This window comes from Oncorhynchus kisutch, linkage group LG2 (genome assembly GCF_002021735.2).
Source record: "Oncorhynchus kisutch isolate 150728-3 linkage group LG2, Okis_V2, whole genome shotgun sequence".
Classification (NCBI taxonomy): domain Eukaryota; kingdom Metazoa; phylum Chordata; class Actinopteri; order Salmoniformes; family Salmonidae; genus Oncorhynchus; species Oncorhynchus kisutch.
In genome coordinates, this window is record NC_034175.2 from 34,876,909 (window position 1) to 34,900,340 (window position 23,432).

Here is a 23,432-nt window from a genome sequence, read left to right on the forward strand (position 1 = left end):
ATCGTCAGTCACAGGTTGCATTAGGAAATTTGTTGATGATGTTGTACCCACAATAACAATCCGGACATACAGTACCCCAACCAAAGACCATGGATGAAGGGAGAAATCCGTACCATGCTGAGAGACCGTACTGCAGCATTCAATGTTAGTACAATGAACCGCGATGATTCGGTGGCATACAAGGCAAGTAGGTACGATCTCCGTGAATCCATTAGGCAAAAATAGTCAGACTCAAATGTATGTCAATGAATGACAACTCAGACTCTCGACGCATGTGGCAAGGACTACAGACTATCACGGACTACAAAGGCAAATCCAGCTGTGTGGTGCCCACCGAAGCCTCCCTCCCAGACAAGCTTAACACATTATATGCTTGCTTCGAGGCAGACAATACTTAACCATCCAGGAAGTCTCTCGAAAAATTTGGACGACCAGCTGCTTTCGCGACCTGAGACTGATTTAAGGAAGACTCTTCATAAAGCTTCCGGCATACATGGCACATCTTGCCACTTCCTCAGAGTCTGTGCTGACCAACTTACCGCTCTACCAGATCTACGTAAGATGCCATCTCCATCACTATTCACTCAACCCTAACACAGCAACATTTCTCGCTAGAAAACAGTGATGGCCTCCACTAAAAAGAGGAGGATCCCAGCAACATTTCTCGCTAGAAAACAGTGATGGCCTCCACTAAAAAGATGAGGATCCCATTAGCTTTTTATAGGCTAGGCCTACTATATTTATTTCTCAACTTTCCTAATATTAAGCATGTTGTTTATCTTTACAAATGGAGTATAGCCTACCTGGCTGGCATGAAAATGAACCATGGGAAAATCGTCCCACATTCACTATTTAAGTGAATAGATTAGATGTATTTTTTTCCCGCTGCCTCTGTTTCGAGACCGGTGCATGATAATGGTCCATTCTAAATAAAAACAAATTTCACACATATATTATTTAGTATATATAAAGACAAGGTTAAATCAAGAATAGTCTGATGGGTGACAATATTAGCCTATCATTTGTGAATTACAGTTGAAGTCGGAAGTTTACATACACTTAGGTTGGAGTCATTAACTTGTTTTTCAACCACTCCACACATTTCTTGTTCACAAACTATAGTTTTGGCAAGTATGTTAGGACATCTACTTTGAGCATGACACAAGTAATTTTTTACAGAAAGATTATTTCACTTATAATTCACCTTATCACAATTCCAGTGGAACAGAAGTTTACAAACACTAAGTTGACTATGCCTTTAAACAGCTTGGAAAATTCCAGAAAATTATGTCATGGCATCAGAAGCTTCTGATAGGCTAATTGACATAATTTGCGTCAATTGGAGGAGTACCTGTGGATGTATTTCAAGGCCTACCTTCAAACTCAGTGCCTCTTTGCTTGACATCATAGGAAAATGAAAATAAATCAGCCAAGACCTCAGAAAAATAATTGTAGACCTCCACAAGTTTGGTTCATCCTTGGGAGCAATTTCCAAACAATTTCCAAACGCCTGAAGGTACCACATAAACTTCTTCAGTTTATGTCTCAGTTGTTGAATCTTGTTATGTTATTTACACATGTTAAGTTTGCTGAAAATAAACGCAGTTGACAGTGAGATGACGTTTCTTTTTTTGCTGAGTTTATCTTACACAGTACATTATTACCCTGAGACAAGTTATCCTGGGTCTTTTGGGTATTCATTGCTTTTCCACTCTATGCTCTAATGCTAGGGTTGTATGAACGTGCCTTAGGCATGCTGCAAGGAGGCATGAGGACTGCAGATATGGCCAGGGCAATAAATTGCAATGTCCGTACTGTGAGACGTCTAGGACAGCGCTACAGGGAGACAGGAAGGACAGCTGATCGTCCTCACAGTGGCAGACCACATGTAACAACACCTGCACAAGATCGGTACATCCGAACATCACACCTGCGGGACAGGTACATGATGGCAACAACAACTGCCCGAGCTACACCAGGAACGCATAATCCTTCCATCAGTGCTCAGACTGTCCGCAATAGGCTGAGAAAGGCTGGACTGATTGCTTGTAGGCCTGATGTAAGGCAGGTCCTCACCAGACACCAGCGGCAACAATGTTTGCCTATGGGTACAAAATCACCATCGCTGGACCAGACAGGACTGGCAAAAAAGTGCTCTTCACTGATGAGTCGCGGTTTTGTCTCACCCGTGGTGATGGTCGGATTCGCATTTATCGTCGAAGGAATGAGTGTTACACCAAGGCCTGTACTCTGGAGCGGGATCAATTTGGAGGCGGAGGGTACGTTATGGTCTGGGGCGGTGTGTCACAGCATCATCGGACTGAGCTTGTTGTCATTTCAGGCAATCTCAACGCTGTGCGTTACAGGGAAGACATCCTCCTCCCTCATGTGGTACCCTTCCTGCAGGCTTATCCTGACATTACCCTCCAGCATGGCAATGCCACCAGCCATACTTCTCGTTCTGTGCATGATTTTCTGCAAGACAGGAATGTCAGTGTTCTGCCATTGCCAGCGAAGAGCACGGATTTCAATCCCATTGAGTACATCTGGGAGCTGTTGGATCGGCGGGTGAGGGCTAGGGCCATTCCCCCCAGAAAAGTCTGGGAACTTGCAGGTGCGTTGGTGGAAGCGTGGGGTAACATTACACAGCAAGAACCGGCAAATCTGGTGCAGTCCATGAGGAGAAGATGCACTGCAGTACTTAATGCAGCTGGTGGCCACACCAGATACTGACTGTTACTTTTGAATTTGACCACCCCTTTGTTCAGGGGCACATTATTCCATTTCTGTTAGTCACATGTCTGTGGAACTTCTTCAGTTTATGTCTCAGTTGTTGAATCTTGTTATGTTATTTACACATGTTAAGTTTGCTGAAAATAAACGCAGTTGACAGTGAGATGACGTTTCTTTTTTTGCTGAGTTTATCTTACACAGTACATTATTACCCTGAGACAAGTTATCCTGGGTCTTTTGGGTATTCATTGCTTTTCCACTCTATGCTCTAATGCTAGGGTTGTATAACAGGAATGCTCACGGTGGCCGAAATAATACCATCAAGGACATTTCGTGGCACATCAAAGGCGCTAACAACCCTGTGAAATGTAAGAGGGCGCTGACACATTTAAAGGGTTTGAATGCAAATTTAGCATTTCTACATAAGACTCACTTGAGGACTGGTGAGTTGGTCAACTCTTTCATAGTGAATCAAGAGGTGCTGCCATTTTGGTTGATAGATCTACTCCCTTTATAGCTTCTGAGGCTATTCCTGATCCTAAGGGACGATACGTCATAGGAACTGTTAAACTGTTTTCTATCCCTCTTGTTTTGGCTAGTGTTTATGCTCCCAATTGGGATGATTCAAGTGCCATTTCTGCCTTTTTATCTGCTATACCCAATTTAGATTCCCATTTGTTGATTTTAGGGGGTGATTTCAACTTGAGGACTGTACGCAGTACAGTACGGACATTGCAATTTATTGCCCTGGCCATATCTGCAGTCCTCATGCCTCCTTGCAGCATGCCTAAGGCACGTTCACGCAGATGAGCAGGAACCTTGGACATCTTTCTTTTGGTGTTTTTCAGAGTCAGTAGAAAGGTCTCTAGTGTCCTAAGTTTTCATAACTGTGACCTTAATTGCCTACCGTCTGTAAGCTGTTAGTGTCTTAAGGACCGTTCCACAGGTGCATGTTCATTAATTATCTATGGTTCGTTGAACAAGCATGGGAACAGTGTTTAAACCTTTTACAATGAAGATCTGTGAAAAAGTTATTTGTATTTGTATTAATTATCTTTGAAAGACAGGGTCCTGAAAAAGGGATGTTTCTTTTTTTGCTGTTTACTTGCAAAACGAAAAAGAGTGACATTAGAACTGAACAATTCAATCTCCTTCCTCCCCCCACCCCAGACAATACCTTCCCAAACGAAGTACAAGCCTAAATAGAATTGTTTTAAAAGTTTTCTTCGCACAGTATATATGTGAGATTGTGGTGTTAAACCCAAACCCACAGTCCCGCCCTTTAAAGTAGTGTTCTGTTTTGGTGAATCAAGCAGCAAAAATAAGAGGGAAAAAATAAAAAGTGAATCCCATGTGCAAATAAAATTAGGAAAGCACCACATTTTATAAAATTATATTCCCAGTCTTATAACAGGAATTGAGAGAGAAAATGTATCAAGACGCTCAGCCAAAACCCCTCATTTGAGGTAAGCAAATCGTCGTGAAACGACCCCCAAAAAGTTGGGCAATGTGCAGTCAAGACCACAAAACTATGTCTGTGCAACGTTGAAAGTTTGCCGTGTATAAATGACGTTAAAAACATTCAACATTGAAGTGAAGACTCCCAAAAAACTCTGAACATTTACTGTTTACTGGGTCGAGACAAATGGATGTGGTAAACAAATATCCCAAAATTGTTTGGGTCATTGAGACAATATGGAAACAAACTCAATAGGTCAATGAGATAGCATTGAAACAAAGGAATGACATAAACCATTAATAAAAGGAAATAAAAATGACTGAAGGCTTTTAAGGCAAGCACACTGGATGACCAAAACATTTGATCATATCAAATAAGCCTGAATTGGGTTCGCCAACTCCCGAACTATACAGGAAGAGAACAGTTATAACTAAAGATAGTTATACCACAGGTGGGCTACTTACTTACTATCCACTGTTAGCAAGCAACAGTTGCTGATCAATGAGCAAGTTCAAGACTTCTTGATGTGGCGTTGAATGTGAGCCATACCCTCCTCTGGAGAATCAACGGTGTAGTCTTTTCCATCATGAGAAAGTCATAGACGGGCCGGGAATCGCAGTCCATACTTCACACCTGGATGGTACCATAGTAGTCGTTTGGCCTGCACGAAAGATGCGCGCTGCCTGGACAGTGGGGGAGAAGTCCTGGTAGCTCTGTCCTTGAAAGCTCAGAGTGGTATTGCGGGCTCGTTGGAGAATCTCCATCTTCTCATGGAAGAAGTGCACTCGAAGAATGAGGTCACGGTGCCTCTCACCGTCCCGGGGCTTTGGGCACAGTGACCGGTGGGCACGGTCAATCAGGGGCTTCTCATCCATGGCGAGAACATCCTTCAGCAGCCCGGAGTTGAAATCCGCGAGGCATTTTCGCTGACTCTGGGATTGATACCAGTCTCAGACTATTGCGGCAAGAAAATCCCTCTAAGCTCACATAGCTCTCCTGTACCTTTTTCAGATCCGCAGTCAGGCGTTTTACTTCAGCCTCCAGGGAGGTAGTCAGGTCGGAGACACTGGTGGCGGAGGTGCAATCTTTATCATGTGTAACTCTGTTGTTGTTTTGAGTGATGTGATGGCTGGCGCTGTCTTGTATCGCAGGATAGTTAAATCTGCTTTTAAAGTCTCAGAAACCTCTTGTATTCAGTTCTCAATCGGGTTTTCTCAAAGTCGTGTTTTTGGTTAGTCTTGGGTATTACGGAAAGGGATCACCAAACTAATATTTGAAAATAAATATGTTTTTGCTGCAAAATTCAAATAAACTTTAAGAATACTGCGGGAACAAATGGAAAACACGTCAGTTGCACATTGCGCCCCCCCCTCGCCTATACATTTTCTAATGAAGCCGGTGACGGAGGTGGTTAGCTCGTCAATGTTAACGGCTGAGTCTCAAAGTATATATTCAAATCAGCTCTAGCAAAGCAGTCCTGTAGCATAATCTTTGTTTCTGGTGAGTCACGAGTACTTCCTGTTTGAGTTTCTGCTTGTAAATAGGAAGCAGGAGTACGGCGTCATGATCCGATGGCGGACGAGGGAGGGCCTTGTATGCTTGCTTGTGGGTAGAATAATAGGACTTTTTCAGGACTTTTTCACCCCTGGTGGCGTTGGAGACGTGTTGATTGGAGATCATCCTTCTTGTTATCAAGTGGCCAGTAGAATGGAGAGAAGAAATGGCCGGTTTTCCCTACGTCTTAATCTCACCAGGATCCCTCCCCCTTGCCTCTGTAATGCTGGCATTTCCTCTTGGGTAGCCCGAAAATTAGGGAGCCCAACCAAATCTCGCTTAGGGCCCCCAAAAAGCCCTAACTACATTTTAGCATTCAACACTATTGTTCCTTCAAAGCTCCACCCCAAGCTCAGAGCCAAGGGTATAGACACCATCTTCAGGGTCTAGACACCATCCTCTGCAACTGGACTTCCTGATGGGATGTAGTAGGCTGTGAGGATTGACAACAACACCTCCTCCACACTGACTCTTAACACAGGGGCCCCCCAGCAGTGTGTCATCAGCTCTCTGCTGTACTCCCTGTTTCCCCACGACTGCGTGGCTTTGCACGACACCAACTCCATCATCAAGTTTGCTGATGACACCACAGTTGTAGGCCTGATAACCAACAACAAGTCAGCCTATAGGGTGGAGGTAAGTGAACTGGCATTGTGGTGCCAGGACAAACACCTCTCCCTCAACGTAAGCTAAACAAAGGATTTGACTATTGACTCCAAGAGGGAACATTACCCGATCCACACAAACAGGACAGCAGTAAACAGAGTCAGCAGTGTTAAGTTCCTCGGTGTCCATGTCACAGAGGACTTGACATGGACCAACAACACCACCCTTGGCAAGAAGGCGCAACAGCGTATCTACTTCCTAAGGCATCAAAGGAAATTCGGCATGTCACCCCCGGTCCTCGTCAAATACTACCGCTGCACCATCGAGAGTGTCCTGACCGGTTGCATCATGTTCTGGTAAGAAAATTGCTCTATCCACGACTGCAAGGCCCTCCCTCTGTTGATGGTGAAGACTGCTCAGTATATCACTGGGACCGCGATCCCACCCATCTAGGCAATCTACTCAAAACAGTGCCTTAAGAAAGCCCTAAGCAACATCAAGGACCCCACACACCTAAGCTACGAGCTGTTCACTCCCTTACCGTTGGGCAGGCGGTATCAGAGCATGAGGTCTGATACCAACAGGCTCAGAGACCGTTTCTATCAACAAGCCATCAGACTGCTGAACACTTGAACTGGACTGACCACCTGCACTGACTCTCCGCACATTAGCTCACATGCACACACCCACACAGACATACACTCACAGGGCCTCCCGAGTGGTGCAGTGCTAGCTGTGCCACTAGAGATTCTGGATTCAAGCCCAGGCTCTGTCGCAGCCATCATCGACCGGGAGACCCATGGGGCGGTGCACAATTGGCCCAGGGTTGTCGGGGTAAAGGGGAGGGCTTGGCCGGTAGGGATGTCCTTTTCCCATCACGCACTAGTGACTCCTGTGGCAGGCTAGGTGCAGTGCACGCTAACACGGTCACCAGGTGCACAGTGTTTTCTTCAACACATTGGTGCAACTGGCTTCCGGGTTAAGTGGGCATTGTGTCAAGAAGCAGTGCGGCATGGTTGGGTTGTGTTTCGGGGGACGCACAGCCTCGACCTTCGCCTCTTCCGAGTCCGTACGGGTGTTGCAGCGACTAGACAAGACTGTAACTACCAATTGGATACCACCAAATTAGGGAGAAAAACTGGTAGAAAAAAAGACATTCACTCATACACACACAAATACATTCAACCTTCAAACACATTACAACTGCTGCTACCAGACTCTTATTGTTGTTATTGCTAAACACTGCACAATTTAAACACTTGGAATATAAATTGTGGTTTCCTGTATTATAATCATGCTTAAATGTTTTTTCTATTCTACTGAGCCATTTACGTTCGTATTCTTATATTTTATTTATTTTTGTTGTTGCATTGTCGTGAAGGAACCTTCAAGTGAGTATTTCGTAGGACGGTGTATACCATGTGTATACCCTGTAAATACAACTAATAAAACTTGAAAAGTCCCTAGATTGTGAAATATCAAAATGGGGGATACTCACCAAATACAATGGTGTACTACTACTGGTGCTACTGGCAACTCTGGTCCTGGAATGCCAAAACAGTTCTGGTTGTCTTTTCTACCTTGTAGTTTCACTCATTTGGTGTCCCAGGTTGGAATCAGTTCCTGATCATCAGTCCCTGATCAGTCACACCTCATGAGCTTAAATCAACTGTCCAACCCAGGGGTGTCAAATATACAGGTGGTCTGAGTAAAAATAAATACATCTATTTAAAAACATAGATCCTAAAGGGATACTGCGAGATTCCGTTTTCTGTTTTTCTACTCACCGCAGAGTCAGATGAACTCGTGGATATCATTCTGCATGCAGTATGAAGGAAGTTGTAGAGGTAGTTGTTTTTTTTCTAAATTATAGCTTTAACCATGGTTTGAGGTTAAATAGTTTGTTTACATTTACTTTGTTTACAAACATTGGCGTAAAACAAGCTTATATTTTGGGCTTTGACGGGGTACGACTGTTGAACTAAGCTCATGAGTCATTTTCTAAGTTATATTCTTCAAGAATCAATGAGTACATACATCCAAAAATGGATGTAGCAACTGCTGATTGCCTCTTTAAGTCAGAGTCCCCAATAATACCTTTACAGTATAAGGGGTATAATTCACTGATAAACATTTGTCTGTTAGTGTACCCCAATGTCTCTACCCTGTGTGCCTCTGTTAGGAGCTGAACCCTGACACCACCCATCCAGACTTCCGTCTGTGGCTGACCAGCTACCCCTCGCCCACCTTCCCTGTGGCAGTGCTTCAGAACGGGGTGAAGATGACCAATGAGGCGCCAAAAGGCCTTCGCGCCAACATCGCCCGCTCCTTCCTCATGGACCCCATCTCTGACCCAGAGTTCTTCTCCAGCAGCAGCAAGCCGGTGTGTGTGTCTGTCTGTGGATGTGTCTGTCTGCCTGTGTGTGTGTATATATATAAATATACAGTGCCTTGCGAAAGTATTCAGCCCCCTTGAACTTTGCGACCTTTTGCCACATTTCAGGCTTCAAACATAAAGATATAAAACTATTTTATATCTATTTAGTATTTTTTTGTGAAGAATCAACAACAAGTGGGACACAATCATGAAGTGGAACGACATTTATTGGATATTTAAAACTTTTTTAACAAATCAAAAACTGAAAAATTGGGCGTGCAAAATTATTCAGCCCCCTTAAGTTAATACTTTGTAGCGCCACCTTTTGCTGCGATTACAGCTGTAAGTCGCTTGGGGTATGTCTCTATCGGTTTTGCACATCGAGAGACTGACATTTTTTCCCATTCCTCCTTGCAAAACAGCTCGAGCTCAGTGAGGTTGGATGAAGAGCATTTGTGAACAGCAGTTTTCAGTTCTTTCCACAGATTCTCGATTGGATTCAGGTCTGGACTTTGACTTGGCCATTCTAACACCTGGATATGTTTATTTTTGAACCATTCCATTGTAGATTTTGCTTTATGTTTTGGATCATTGTCTTGTTGGAAGACAAATCTCCGTCCCAGTCTCAGGTCTTTTGCAGACTCCATCAGGTTTTCTTCCAGAATGGTCCTGTATTTGGCTCCATCCATCTTCCCATCAATTTTAACCATCTTCCCTGTCCCTGCTGAAGAAAAGCAGGCCCAAACCATGATGCTGCCACCACCATCTTTGACAGTGGGGATGATATGTTCAGGGTGATGAGCTGTGTTGCTTTTACGCCAAACATAACATTTTGCATTGTTGCCAAAAAGTTCAATTTTGGTTTCATCTGACCAGAGCACCTTCTTCCCATGTGTCTCCCAGGTGGCTTGTGGCAAACTTTAAACAACACTTTTTATGGATATCTTTAAGAAATGGAATTCTTCTTGCCACTCTTCCATAAAGGCCAGATTTGTGCAATATACCACTGATTGTTGTCCTATGGACAGTCTCCCACCTCAGCTGTAGATCTCTGCAGTTCATCCAGAGTGATCATGGGCCTCTTGGCTGCATCTCTGATCAGTCTTCTCCTTGTATGAGCTGAAAGTTTAGAGGGACGGCCAGGTCTTGGTAGATTTGCAGTGGTCTGATACTCCTTCCATTTCAATATTATCGCTTGCACAGTGCTCCTTGGGATGTTTAAAGCTTGGGAAATCTTTTTGTATCCAAATCCGGCTTTAAACTTCTTCACAACAGTATCTCGGACCTGCCTGGTGTGTTCCTTGTTCTTCATGATGCTCTCTGCGCTTTTAACGGACCTCTGAGACTATCACAGTGCAGGTGCATTCATACGGAGACTTGATTACACACAGGTGGATTGTATTTATCATCATTAGTCATTTACGTCAGCATTGGATCATTCAGAGATCCTCACTGAACTTCTGGAGAGAGTTTGCTGCACTGAAAGTAAAGGGGCCGAATAATTTTGCACGCCCAATTTTTCAGTTTTTGATTTGTTAAAAAAGTTTGAAATATCCAATAAATGTCGTTCCACTTCATGATTGTATCCCACTTGTTGTTGATTCTTCACAAAAAAATACAGTTTTATATCTTTATGTTTGAAGCCTGAAATGTGGCAAAAGGTCGCAAAGTTCAAGGGGGCCGAATACCTTCGCAAGGCACTGTATATATATATATATATATCTACAGTACATATTTGTATGTCAGATTGTCCCTCTAAATCTATAATGATGTAGAAAGATGATCTAGTGATCTAAATGTGTGTGTGTGTGTTTGTGTCTCTCTCACAGGGTGTGTTTAAGAGGCTGCTGTATGGCCTGTGCTTCTTCCACGCGTTGATCCAGGAGAGGAAGAAGTTTGGTCCCATGGGCTGGAACATTCCGTATGAGTTCAATGAAACCGACCTGAGGATCTCTGTCCAGCAGCTCCATATGTTCCTGGAGCAGTATGAGGTACATACTATACACTACACCACACAAACATAGAGTTTCATGACTCGCAATAAAAATGCACACACATAAACATGTGTGCTATGCACACACACATACTTTTGTGTTATTGGCCCTAATTTATTATTTCTACGAATTGAATTTAGCAATACGTTTAACAACTGTCCTCTATTGTGAAAGTGCAAAAATGTATCAAGCTGACCCCCTGGCATGTATTTTTATGATAAAAAAAAAAATTGGTTAGTTCCCTGTTGTAGTTGTCCATTTTGAAAACATATTGACCCCGGCTACAGGTAACTGCTAAAATAATGGATACAAAGTATATTGGAAGCAGGTGCCTCCACACAGGTGTGGTTCCAGACTTAATTAAGCAATTAACATCCCATCATGCTTGAGGTCATTATTTTTGCTACCATGGCTATGTCCCCATAGGATGGCAGTGATCATTGAATGGTTTGATGAGCATGAAAATGATGTAAACCATATGCCATGGCCGTCTCTGTCACCAGATCTCAACCGATTTGAAAACTTGTGGGAGATTCTGATAAAATGCACAATATTTGTGGAAAAAGTCATTGTCAACCACATTAAATAGTCAGTGTCAACCTAATGTGTGAGTTGTGTTTCTTGTCTCTCTCTCTCTCATATACATTATTGGCTGCTTCCCAAATGGCACCCTATTCCCCAGTGTTCTAGTACCCGTGTCCAGGACTCAGACTCGAGGTCCAGTTTTCATGACTCGTTTCATGACTTGTGACTCGAACTTAGACTTGAGCGTTGGTGACATGGACTCACACTCGCCTTCTTGACCGTTGGTGACACGGACTTGGACTCGGATTCTTGGACTCGCACACACCGCCTACATCAGCTGGTGAGCTGCGGGGCAACAAGCGATGAGTGTGGGCAGACATGCAGGCAGGCTGCGCTCCGGCTCCGCCTCTGATCATACATGTCGTGAAGGCGGCGCTTTTGTTTCCCGTAGCTAACCAGTCACCAGCCTTTAGTTTAGCTACCCTTTCCCTGTTTAAGAAACACAAGCTGCTTTACTAAATTAAAAAACAATACCATTGAGTTTACTCGTAAAACAACAGTATAGCTATGTTTGTCTCTCTTCCCCTTGAGTATAGAAAAGTAGGTTGTCTTTAAGTACGTTGTCTTGCTCAACCCTCCCACTTTCCCAATTGCATTCCATAGCCAGGTTCTGACACGTCTTTCTTTTCTACGAAGAAAACAGCTTGTTTCTAGCCCTAACCATTCAAAGGTATAACACTTATTACCTGTGCTACATTTTGTTCTTTGTATCGTGCATTGGCGGTCTGCATTTTACATTCATAAACCATATTGACTAAATAATTCATCTTGCCACTACACTAAATCTGACTGGGTAAATAACTACATTTTGAGTTAATGTTGACCCTGTGAATCAGACTTAAGTACGTGGACCAGGACTCGAGCACTGGGACTCGGATTTCAGCCATATTGAATCGTGACTCGACCATTGGGGACTCGGATGTTGACTCAGACAGGAGCACAGGGGGACTTGGGACTCGACACGGACTCGAGGTTTAGTGACTCGACTACGTCACTACTACTCCTTATACAGTTGTGGCGAAATCTGCACGGAGCCTTCACCATGCACTGCCACTTTAAGAGTGCATGAGCAGTAAGGAAGGAGGAAATAAAGAGCGCTCATTCAGCTCTTTGGGGAGGAGCTCTTGGGTGGCACGACAGTTTGATTGTGTGTGCTGTGCTGCAGAAGTTTTGTTTGTTTTCAGCGTGTGTAGTTTATAAAGTATTTAACTCAATCGTTGGTGTAATCGCTCTAGGTCGTGGGACCGCGCCCGTTATGGATCGCATGGATTAGTAGCAACATTGTTGCGAAGCTTTAACTTACAAACCATTGGACAGTCAGACAGTACACCGGCACACCTGAAGACCACAGCTAAGATCTCTCTTGTTCTCTTTCTCTCTTTCTCTTCCCACTATCGTTCCAGTGCTTTACCTTGCAACAGACTCTCTATTTTTCCAATGCACTTCCCATTGAAGTTCATTAGAGCTGGACTATTATTGCCCCGCCAGAAGTATTTGGGTGGACATTTTAGTTAAAAGGGAGGTTGCTTGCAAGTTATGCATTGTTATGTGAATTGTATTGAGGTACTAATGACATGTGGCCGAGAAGATTGTGGACATTTTTAAGGCCTTTGTTGTGTCTATGAACACCCCCCACATTCATACCTTCTGCACTCCTCCACTGGACGATAATACATATTATTGCAAATCCTCTGTTGATGACTGGGTTCTTTCTTGTATGAAGTTGCTGTTAAATTGCTCTGCCATTATTAGTATTATTATTATTGTATGAGGTATTCTTGTTGAGGTTACCCCTGTGCTGTAATGTGGGTTTTATATGGTGTGTATTCTCTTTTCTCTCCACTGGCTATCTGGTAAACAGGCTACACTCTAGGCAGTCTCTTCTGCTGATGTGTGTGGGTCTGGTAGTGGTACTCTCTCTATTCTACTCTTTTCCTTTCGGCATGGTTAATACCTGCCTGGGGCCCGAACAAAATCATTCTTTATCCCTCTCTAATAAATACCGCTACACAGTGTCTTTGGAAACTATTCAGACCCCTTGACTTTTTCCACATTTTGTTATGTTACAGCCTTATTCTAAAATGTATAAAACAAATATATGATTGCAATCTACACACAATACCCCATAATGACAGTGAAAATAGGTTTTTAGAAATGTTTGCAAATGTATTAAAAATCAAAAACATAAATACCTTATTTAAATAAGTATTCAGACCCTTTGCTATGAGACTTGAAGTTGAGCTTAGGTGCATCCTGTTTCCATTGACCATCCTTGAGGTGTTTCTACAACTTGATTGGAGTCCACCTGTGGTAAATTCAATTGATTGGACATGACACACACCTGTCTATACAAGGTCCCACAGTTGACAGTGCATGTCAGAGCAAAAACCAAGCCACGAGGTCGACGGAATTGTCCGTAGAGGAAGAGTGATACCGGAGATGGCTTCCGTTTTACGGACTCCGAACCAATTCTGCTATTGTGTGAGTTTTTTTCGCCTTATTTGTAATTTATTTTGTACATAATGTTTCTGCCACCATCTCTTATGACTGAAAAGAGCTTCTGGCTATTAGAACAGTGATTGCTCATCTCCTACTGGACGAAGATTTATTTATTTATTAATGAGTCAGATGCAAAGGATTTACTTCAGACATCAGACAAGGCTCAAATCCCTGCCATTCGTATGAAGAAGAGACAGAAATATAGGGGTTGTAGGTCGGAGTGCCTTGTTAGAATCCGACAGCGAGTGTGTGACCGCCTCTACCATCAGTCCTATTAGCCAACGTGCAATCATTGAATAATTAACTGGATGAGCTCCGGTCAAGACTATCCTACCAACGGGTCATTAAAAACTCTATCTTATGTTTCACAAGTATGTCATCATTCAGCCATGACAACTGGCTGGGTTTTCCATGCATCAGCAAGAGGGAACAGCTGCCTCCGGGTAATACAAGGGGTCGTGGTCTGTGTATATTTGTCAGTAACAGCTGGTGCACAAAATCAAATATTAATGAAGTCTCAAGGTTCTGCTCGCCTGAGGTAGAGTGTCTCATGATAAGCTGTAGACCACACTATCTACCAAGAGATTTTACATCTATATTTTTCCTAGCTGTCTATTTACCACCACAAACCGATGCTGACACTAAGACCGCACTCAACGAGCTGTATAAGGCCCTAAGCAAACATGAAAATGTTTATCCAGAGGCGGCGCTCCTAGTGGCCGGGGACTTTAATGAAGGGAAACTTAAATCAGTTTGACCTTATTTTTACCAGAATGGTACATGTGCAACCAGAGCGAGAGAAAAAAACTCTAGACAACCTTTACTCCACACACAGAGAGGCATACAAAGCTCTCCCTCGCCCTCCATTTGGGAAATCTGACCATATCTCTATCCTCCTGATTCCTGCTTACAAGCCAAAATTAAAGCAGGAAATACCAGTGACTCACTCAATACGGAAGTGGTCAGATGATGCAGATTTTAAGCCACAGGACTGTTTTGCTAGAACAGTCTGGAATATGTTCCGGGAGTTCTTCCGAGTACACCAAATCAGTCACTGACTTCATCAATAAGTGCATCGATGACGTCACCCCCACAGTGACCGTACATTCATACCCCAACCAGAAGCCATGGATTACAGGAAACATCCTCACTGAGCTAAGGGTAGAGCTACTGCTTTCAGGGAGCGGGACTCTAACCCGGACGCTTATAAGAAATGCCCTCCGATGAACCATCAAATGGACAAAGTGTCAATACAGGACTAAGATTGAATCCTACTACACTGGCTCTGACACTCGTCGGATGTGGCAGGGCTTGCAAACTACTACAGACCACAAAATGAAGCACAGCCGCGAGCTGCCCAGTGACACGAGCCTACCAGACGAGCTAAATGACTTCTATGCGTCCTCTGAGGCAAGCCTGCATGAGATCACCAGCTGTTTCGGACGACTGCGTGATCGCGCTCTCCGTAGCCCATGTGAATAAGACCTTTAAACAGGTCAACATTCACAAGGCCAAAGGGCCAGACGGATTACCAGGACGTGTACTTTGAGCATACGCTGAGCAACTGGCAATTGTCTTCACTGACATTTTCAACCTGTCCCTGACTGTCTGTAATACTAACAGACCACCATAGTCACAGTGCCCAAGAACTCCAAGGTAACCTGACTAAATGACTACAGAGGGTAGCACTCTGTTGTCATAAAGTGCTTTGAAAGGCTGGTCATGGCTCACATCAACACCCTTATCCCAGAAACCCTAGACCCACTCCAATTTGCATACCGCCCCAACAGATCCACAGATGACGTAAACTCTATTACACTCAACACTACCCTTTCCCACCTGGACAAAAAGAACACCTACTTGAGAATGCTATTCATTGACTACATCTTAGAGTTCAACACCATAGTGCTCTCGAAGCTCATCATTAAGCGAAGGACCCTGGGACTAAATTACCTCCCTCTGCAACTGGATCCTTGACTTCCTGATGGGCCGCCCCCAGGTAGTAAGAGTAACAACACATCTGCCACGGTGATCCTCAACATGGGGGCCCCTCAGGGGTGCATGCTCAGTCCCCTCCTGTACTCCCTGTTCACCCATGACTGCATGGCAAAACACGACTCCAATACTTTCATTAAGTTTGCCGACAACACAACAGTGGTGGGCCTGATCACCGACAACAATGAGACAGCCTATAGAGAGGAGGCCAGAGACCAGACAGTGTGGTGAAACCTCTCCCTCAACGTGATCAAGACAAAGGAAATTAACGTGGACTACAGGAAAAGGAGGGCCGAGTATGCCCCCATTTTCATCGACTGGGCTGAAGGTTGAGAGCTTCAAGTTCCTTGTTGTCCACATAACCAACGAAAGGTCCAAACACACCAAGGCAGTCGTGAAGAGGGCACGACAATGCCTATTCTCGCTCAGGAGACTGAAAAGATTTGGCGTAGATCCTCAGATCCTCAAAAAGTTGTACAACTGCACCATCGAGAGCATTCTGACTAGTTGCATCACCGCCTGGTATGGCAACTGCTTGGCCTTCGACCGCAAGGCACTACAGAGTGTAGTGCTTCAACCCAGTACATCACCGGGGCCAAGCTTCCTGCCATCCAGGACCTCTATAACAGACTGTGTCAGAAGGCCCAAGAAATTGTCAAAGACTCCAGCCACCATAGACTGTTCTCTCTGTTACTGCATGGCAAGCGGTACCGGAGCTCCAAGTCTAGGTCCAAAATGCTTCTTAACAGCTTCTACCCCCAAGGCATAAGACTCCTGGACAGCTAACCAAATGGCTGCCCGGACTATTTGCGTTTTTACGCTGCTGCTTTTCTCTGTTTATTATCTATGCATAGTCACTTTACCTCGACCAACATGTACTTATTACCTCAATTACCTTGACTAACCTGTGCCCCCGCACATTGACTCTGTACCGATACCCCCTTTATATAGCCTCGTTACTTTTATTTAATTTTATTTATTTTTAATTATTTGTTATTTTTCTATTTTCATATATTTTCTTATTTTTATTCATTCATTGTTTACTTCAGTTTATTTAGTAAATACTTAACACTTTGTTGGTTAAGAGTTTGTAAGTAACCATTTCACTGTAAGGGTGCACCTGTTCACCTGTTCAAGGGTGCACCAAATAAATTTTTATTTTATTAGATGTTTTTATTTAGAGCTCCAAAACAGAGTTGTGTTGAGGCAGGCACACAGCCAAGACAACGCAGGAGTGGCTTTGGGAAAAGTCTCAATGTCCTTGAGTGGCCCAGCCAGAAAGGGTCTGAACACTTATGTCAATATGATATTTCCTTTTCTTTTATTTTTGGCTAAATAAATAAAAATAACTTTTTGCTTTTCATTTTGGGGTATTTTGTGTAGATTGATGAGGGGGAAAAAAATTTCAGCAATTTTAGAATACGGCTCGTTCTCTCACTCGTTCCAATATGATCTATATCTACAGTAAGTGTACATGTGGGTACCAACTGACATTTACAAGTGCTTTTGCTGCACTCGAGTCTCATCAGCCCGATTCAAAACCCCCTTGACATTTAAAAACCACAGAAAGTACTCCGTTGCCCTTCTCAACCCCCTTCCTACAAAACAAGTTGTGAAGAAACTGATCAAGAGGCATCTTTGAATATGCTGACATTTTCCCTTATAACCAAAGAGCCACCTGCAACATTTGCAGGGGAAATTTTCATCCACAATGCCATGGACAGTGATTTTCCCCCTGTCTACCTTTACATTTCTTCCAAACTTTAAAGTTCTTTTCGACCTCTACTGTCATTTGTGCAACTATATCACTTATTGAAAAATTGCTGTTTTGTCACCAGCTGAAAGGAGATGTTTTCATTGGGGGACTGAATTTGAATCATTCAGTGCTTCTTTAAATACCTTCAAACACACTGCATTGAGTTGACACTGACCCATATCTAAATGTCATCCCATTGGGAATGAATGTTAGCATCTGAAATGGCACCCTATTCCATATATAGAGCACAACTGTTGTCCCTATGTGGGCCTTGGTCAAAAGTAGTGCACTATATAGGGGATATGGTTCAATTTCAGACCGCTCATGACTCCCTCTGCCCACCCTACACAGGAAGTGCCCTTTGAAGCCATCCACTACATGACTGGTGAATGTAACTACGGTGGCCGCGTGACGGATGACTGGGACCGGCGGACGCTGCGCACCATCCTGACGATCTTCTACACCCCCAAGATTCAAGACCCTGACTACAAGTTTGACCCCAGCGGCCTGTATTACTCACCACCGGAGGGAGACGTAAGGAAGAACTTCTCATATGGTTGAAATGTACAGTGGGGCAAAAAAGTATTTAGTCAGCCACCAATTGTGCAAGTTCTCCCACTTAAAAAGATGAGAGGCCTGTAATTTTCATCATACACTTAAATTATGACAGACAAAATGAGAAAAAAATATCAAGAAAATCACATTGTATGATTTTTTTATTAATTTATTTGCAAATTATGGTGGAAAATAAGTATTTGGTCACCTACAAACAAGCAAGATTTCTGGCTCTCACAGACCTGTAACTTCTTCTTTAAGAGGCTCCTCTGTCCTCCACTCGTTACCTGTATTAATGGCAGCTGTTTGAACTTGTTATCAGTATAAAAGACACCTGTCCACAACCTCAAAACAGTCACACTCCAAACTCCACTATGGCCAAGACCAAAGAGCTGTCAATGGACACCACAATTGGTGGCTGACTAAATACTTTTTTTGCCCCACTGTATTTGTGTACTTTGTGAAAGCAAGAACACAAAGAATTCCACATAGTTATTATTCCCATTATTCCAATTGCTCTAGCTCCAAAACGTTTTAAGTTTTAAATGTCACATTTTCTTTAGGAAATGTCCTTTTCTAGTTTATACTTTATTCATCCAGGTGAGTCCCATTGAGATCGGAATCACTTTCTCGAGGGAGCCCTGGTCAAATGAAATGGACTTTTCGCCTAAATCGCAAAGCTGTTTATTCTATGGTTGAAACTAAAGGGATGTTGCACCCCAATATCAAAACATTTACTTGAAAGTAGAGCAGGGTTCTCCAACCCTGTTCCTGGAGAGCTACCATCCTGTAGGTTTTCCAACTGTAATCTAGTGCACCTGATTCTAATAATTAACTGGTTGATAATCTGAATCAGGTTAGTTACAACTAGGGTTGGAATGAAACCTACTGAGGGTAGCATCCAGGAATAGTGTTGGAGAGCCCTGAAGTAGAGGTGAACTGTACCTTTAAGATCTGAGAAAGATCGGATATAACTCTGGGATTATTCGACGCAGGCATGTTCATATGTATTATTCATGCCCATCTGTGCATGAAACATGTACATTGCTTCCACTTAATATAATGCGAAGACACATTACGTATTCATTCATTTCAGTTATGATGTATTTTGTCTTCCCTTATTAAATATGATATTTGTCCATTGGGGCGGCAGGTAGCCTAGTGGTTAGAGCGTTGGACTAGTAACTGAAACGTTGCAAGAGCGAATCCCCGAGTTGACAAAGTAAAAACCTGCTCCTGAACAAGGCAACCCACTGTTCCTAGGCTGTCATTGAAAATAAGAATTTGGTAAAGGTAAAATAAAGGTAAAATAAATCAAAGTAATCTTTGTTAATGAATAAAGAACAAATATTATGATGTGAGATTGAGGAACAGTCAACATGAAGGCATCAAAAACTATGGAACTACACTTTAAATGGTCTAGCTCTGGCGAACTATAGACGTAAAGAGACAGAAGTCAAGAAAGTCAGTTGGGGTGATTTAAGTAGTACATTAACTAGTTCAAGAAAGTTCACTTTTGGAGGTACCTTTAAGTCATTAACGAGACACGGCGGCCACTGCCAGTCGTGTCATTTAATTTATTTGTGAGAACAATTATAATATATGCACAATTTTATTTGGCATTTTCCTAAACCCCATATTTTATTCATGAACTTTCATTTACATAGTCATTATTCTAAATGTCACCAATCTACCCCCCCCCCCCCCCCCCCCTTCTGCAGTATAACAGTTACATAGACTACACCAAGGCTCTGCCTCTGAATCCGTCTCCTGAGATTTTTGGTATGAACGCCAACGCTGATATCACCAAGGACCAGTCCGAGACGCAGCTGCTCTTCGATAGCATTCTGCTCACACAGGTATGGCCAGCAAACTCACCACAATAGATCATTGTAGTGCCTTTACACACACACATATTATACACACACACTTGATTTGTACTATAGGCATGCAAAGATATGGAATACAAAGTAAGCTCACCAACATTTTGCCACAGTGAATCCCAGTTTTCAGATGTGTCATGATTGTTGTCCTAATCTGCCATGTCCTACCATGGCATCCTCATGGCAGTGTTATATGCCATGCTCTCTTACAGCCATTTTCAAATGACAGTATAGGTTTTATGACAGCTACTTAGAGCAAAGTGCTAGCCATATGGTCCACCTCCATACAACTGTGAACTCACTCATGTCATATGTACAGTGACGCTCAATAGCAGGGTGTTTTGGCTTGGGATCTATTGAAACAGTGGCTAAAGTTTTGGAGGTACATCATAAACCAAAGCAAAGCACACCTTGTCACCTATCCCAGATGTCCCAAATCTTTGTACGTCATTTATTATCATGGCATGTTTCCAAACTCAGACCAAACCCATGTGTGTGATGCGGTGCATGTACGCATGCATATGCACACACACACACATCTTACCTATTTTATCAGTATCTTTGCCAGACTTTAATATTTGATTATCTTCCATTAAACTGTACCATGCAATATTAATTAGGAAGAAAAGTTATTTGTACAGCGATATCTCCCTCCAAAAAACTAAACTCCCTTTCGTGTAAATGCGATGCATTGTCTGTCTTTGACGGAGTATGATAACATGGTGTGACAATCACTGGCTTTGGAGAAACTCTGTGATCCCACTATCATGACCCAAGGCGAGGCCCAGATGCAGACACAGGAGCCATAAGGTTGGAGTCTAACTATGTTTATTAATCCAAAAGGAGTAGGCAAGAGAATGGTTGTGGACAGGCAAAAGGTCAAAACCAGATCAGAGTTCAGGAGGTACAGAGTGGCAGACAGGCTCGTGGTCAAGAAGGCAGAATGGTCAGGCAGGCGGGTACAAAGTCTAGAAACAGGCAAGGGTAAAAACTGTGAGGACTAGAAATAGGAGAAATGCAAAAAGCAGGAGAACAGGAAAACTGCTGGTTGACTTGGAAACATACAAGGTGAACTGGCACAGAGAGACTGGAAACACAGGGATAAATACACTGGGAAAAATCAGCGACACCTGGAGGGGGTGGAGACAATCACAAGGACAGGTGAAACAGATCAGGGTGTGACACTCACATCTCATACTCCATGAAAGCTCTCTTTGAGTTGGCCCAAGTCACTAGCTCGTAGAAGCTTAGCTTACATCTATCACAACCACTCGCAGTAGAACTCTAAAGGAGTGAACATCAAACCCAATGGGTGACAGAAATTTAGATATTTCTAGAATCTACAGCTTGAGTTAAAAAAAAAACAATTGTTTAGCTTTGCTGAAAATTAGGCAGCCAAAAGATTAGAGCTAACTGCTCAGGCATAATGGCTCACAAATAGACACACAGAGACACAAACGCACACCACACACACATATGCACATATACACTGAGTATACAAAACATTAAGAACACCTGCTCTTTCTATGACCATGGTCTGAGCAGGTGAACACAGGTGAAAGTTATGATCCCTTATTTATTGTTAAATCCACTTCAATCAGTGAAGATTAAGGGGAGGAGACAGGGTAAAGAAGGATTTTTCAACCTTGAGACAATAGAGACATGGATTGTGTATGTGTGCCATTCAGAGGGTGAATGGGCAAGACAAAATAATAGTTCACCACCCACAGGACATCCAGCCAACTTGGCACAACTGTGGAAAGCATTGGAGTCGACATGGGCCAGAATCCTTTCTACGCCATGTAGTTCTGCTGTTCTGAGGGCAAAAGTGGGAGAATGCAACTCAAATATTAGGAAAATGGTCTCAGCTTAGGCTCCGCTACTTAAAAAAAAAAAAATGTACAATTAGGACTCAGTGAAGCCTAATCTTGATTCATACTTATCGTCTTCACTAAGATTAATAATAGTTGCAGTCAAGTGTGAACTTTATTAGCAGCTAATACGGGACCATTACTCTGAATGACCAATAAACAGGAAGATGCTCCATGTGGAATGAAGCAGCTATTTGTCATTCCTACTGTAACCCCAACTATCATCTAATGATTATCCATTACCGCTGGGTCGTGACAGCGCTACCAGTGAGTAAATATGGCAAGCGGGTAAATATGGCAAGCGGGAAAATAACCATTCTTTAGAATGAATTACTTTGAAAAGTTGAGGGAATTGTTTTTTATTTGTTTCCCTGGCACTCCAGACTTATGCAAGAAAGGGATTTGAAATTTCATGATGACACTTGTTGGTAACCAAACCTGTGTGTGTGTGTTTGTGTTTGCAGGGAGAGTTAACAGTAAGTACCGCTGAGGCCTTGGACCTCAGTGAGCATTACAGATAAGTAAAGCACAGGGCTTAGACTCAAGGGAGAAACAAAAGTACAGATAAATTGATGCAGTACCTGTGTGTAGTCAGAATAATCTTGAGTTGTTGAAGGTTATAGTTGGATTTTCATGATAGGGCCTTGGAAGTGACTAACACTGGTAAAATAAAAATTGAAATGTTATTTTTTTCACCTTCAACATACCACTAAGTAGCACACAATTGTATTTGTTGTCCAAACTCGCGCACACTAACTTCTCTGTCTCCTGTCAGTCACGTTCCTCAGGGGGTGACGCCAAGTCATCAGACGACATGGTGTATGACGTGGCTGCAGACGTCCTCAGCAAGCTGCCACCCGACTTTGACATTGAGGCATCCATGCGCCGCTTCCCCACCAGCTACAACCAGAGCATGAACACAGTGCTGGTGCAGGAGATGGGCCGCTTCAACAACCTGCTCAGGATCATCCGAGACTCCTGCATCAACATCCAGAAAGCCATCAAAGTAAGGAGAACATTAACCTAATGTACAGGCGTAAAAGAAACACTTGAGCAGGGTCAAGTGTTTCTTTGCCTCTATGCTTTTCCTCTAAACCAGATGCATAGTGCGAAATTCAAACTACAGAATTATAAATATTTAACTTTCATAAAATCACAAGTGTAATACATCAAAATAAAGCTTAACTTCTTGTTAATCCAGTTAATCCAAAAATGTATGGATATCTATATAGGCGTACAGGGGCCCATTATCAGCAACCATCGCTCCTATGACACGTTGTGTTAGCTACTCCAAGTTGATCATTTTAAAGGCTAATTGATCATTAGAAAATAATTTAGCAATTATGTTAGCACAGCTGAAATCTGTTGTTCTGATTAAAGAAGCAATAAAACTGTCCTTTTTTAGACGAGTTGAGTATCTGGAGCATCAGCATTTGTGGGTTCGATTATAGGCTCAAAATGTCCGGAAACAAAGAACTTTCTTCTGAAACCCGTCAGTCTATTCTTGTTCTGAGAAATGAAGGCTATTCCATGCGAGAAATTGCCAAGAAACTGAAGATCTCGTA

At 42.9% G+C, this 23,432-nt stretch overlaps 1 protein-coding gene across 3 annotated transcripts in view; it reads left to right on the forward strand.

Annotated features, from left to right (window-relative positions):
- dnah7 (dynein, axonemal, heavy chain 7) overlaps positions 1 to 23,432 on the forward strand; it is a 221,003-nt gene that overhangs the window by 173,375 nt on the left and 24,196 nt on the right. For 2 of the 3 annotated variants that reach the window (XM_031793644.1, XM_031793655.1), the window contains exons 59-64: positions 8,535 to 8,735; positions 10,559 to 10,720; positions 17,910 to 18,092; positions 19,835 to 19,972; positions 22,332 to 22,343; positions 22,643 to 22,873. In XM_031793644.1, the coding sequence (XP_031649504.1) occupies positions 8,535 to 8,735; positions 10,559 to 10,720; positions 17,910 to 18,092; positions 19,835 to 19,972; positions 22,332 to 22,343; positions 22,643 to 22,873 (927 nt within the window). The remainder of the gene's footprint in view (positions 1 to 8,534; positions 8,736 to 10,558; positions 10,721 to 17,909; positions 18,093 to 19,834; positions 19,973 to 22,331; positions 22,344 to 22,642; positions 22,874 to 23,432) is intronic. The other variant, XM_031793645.1, reaches the window with a different exon arrangement.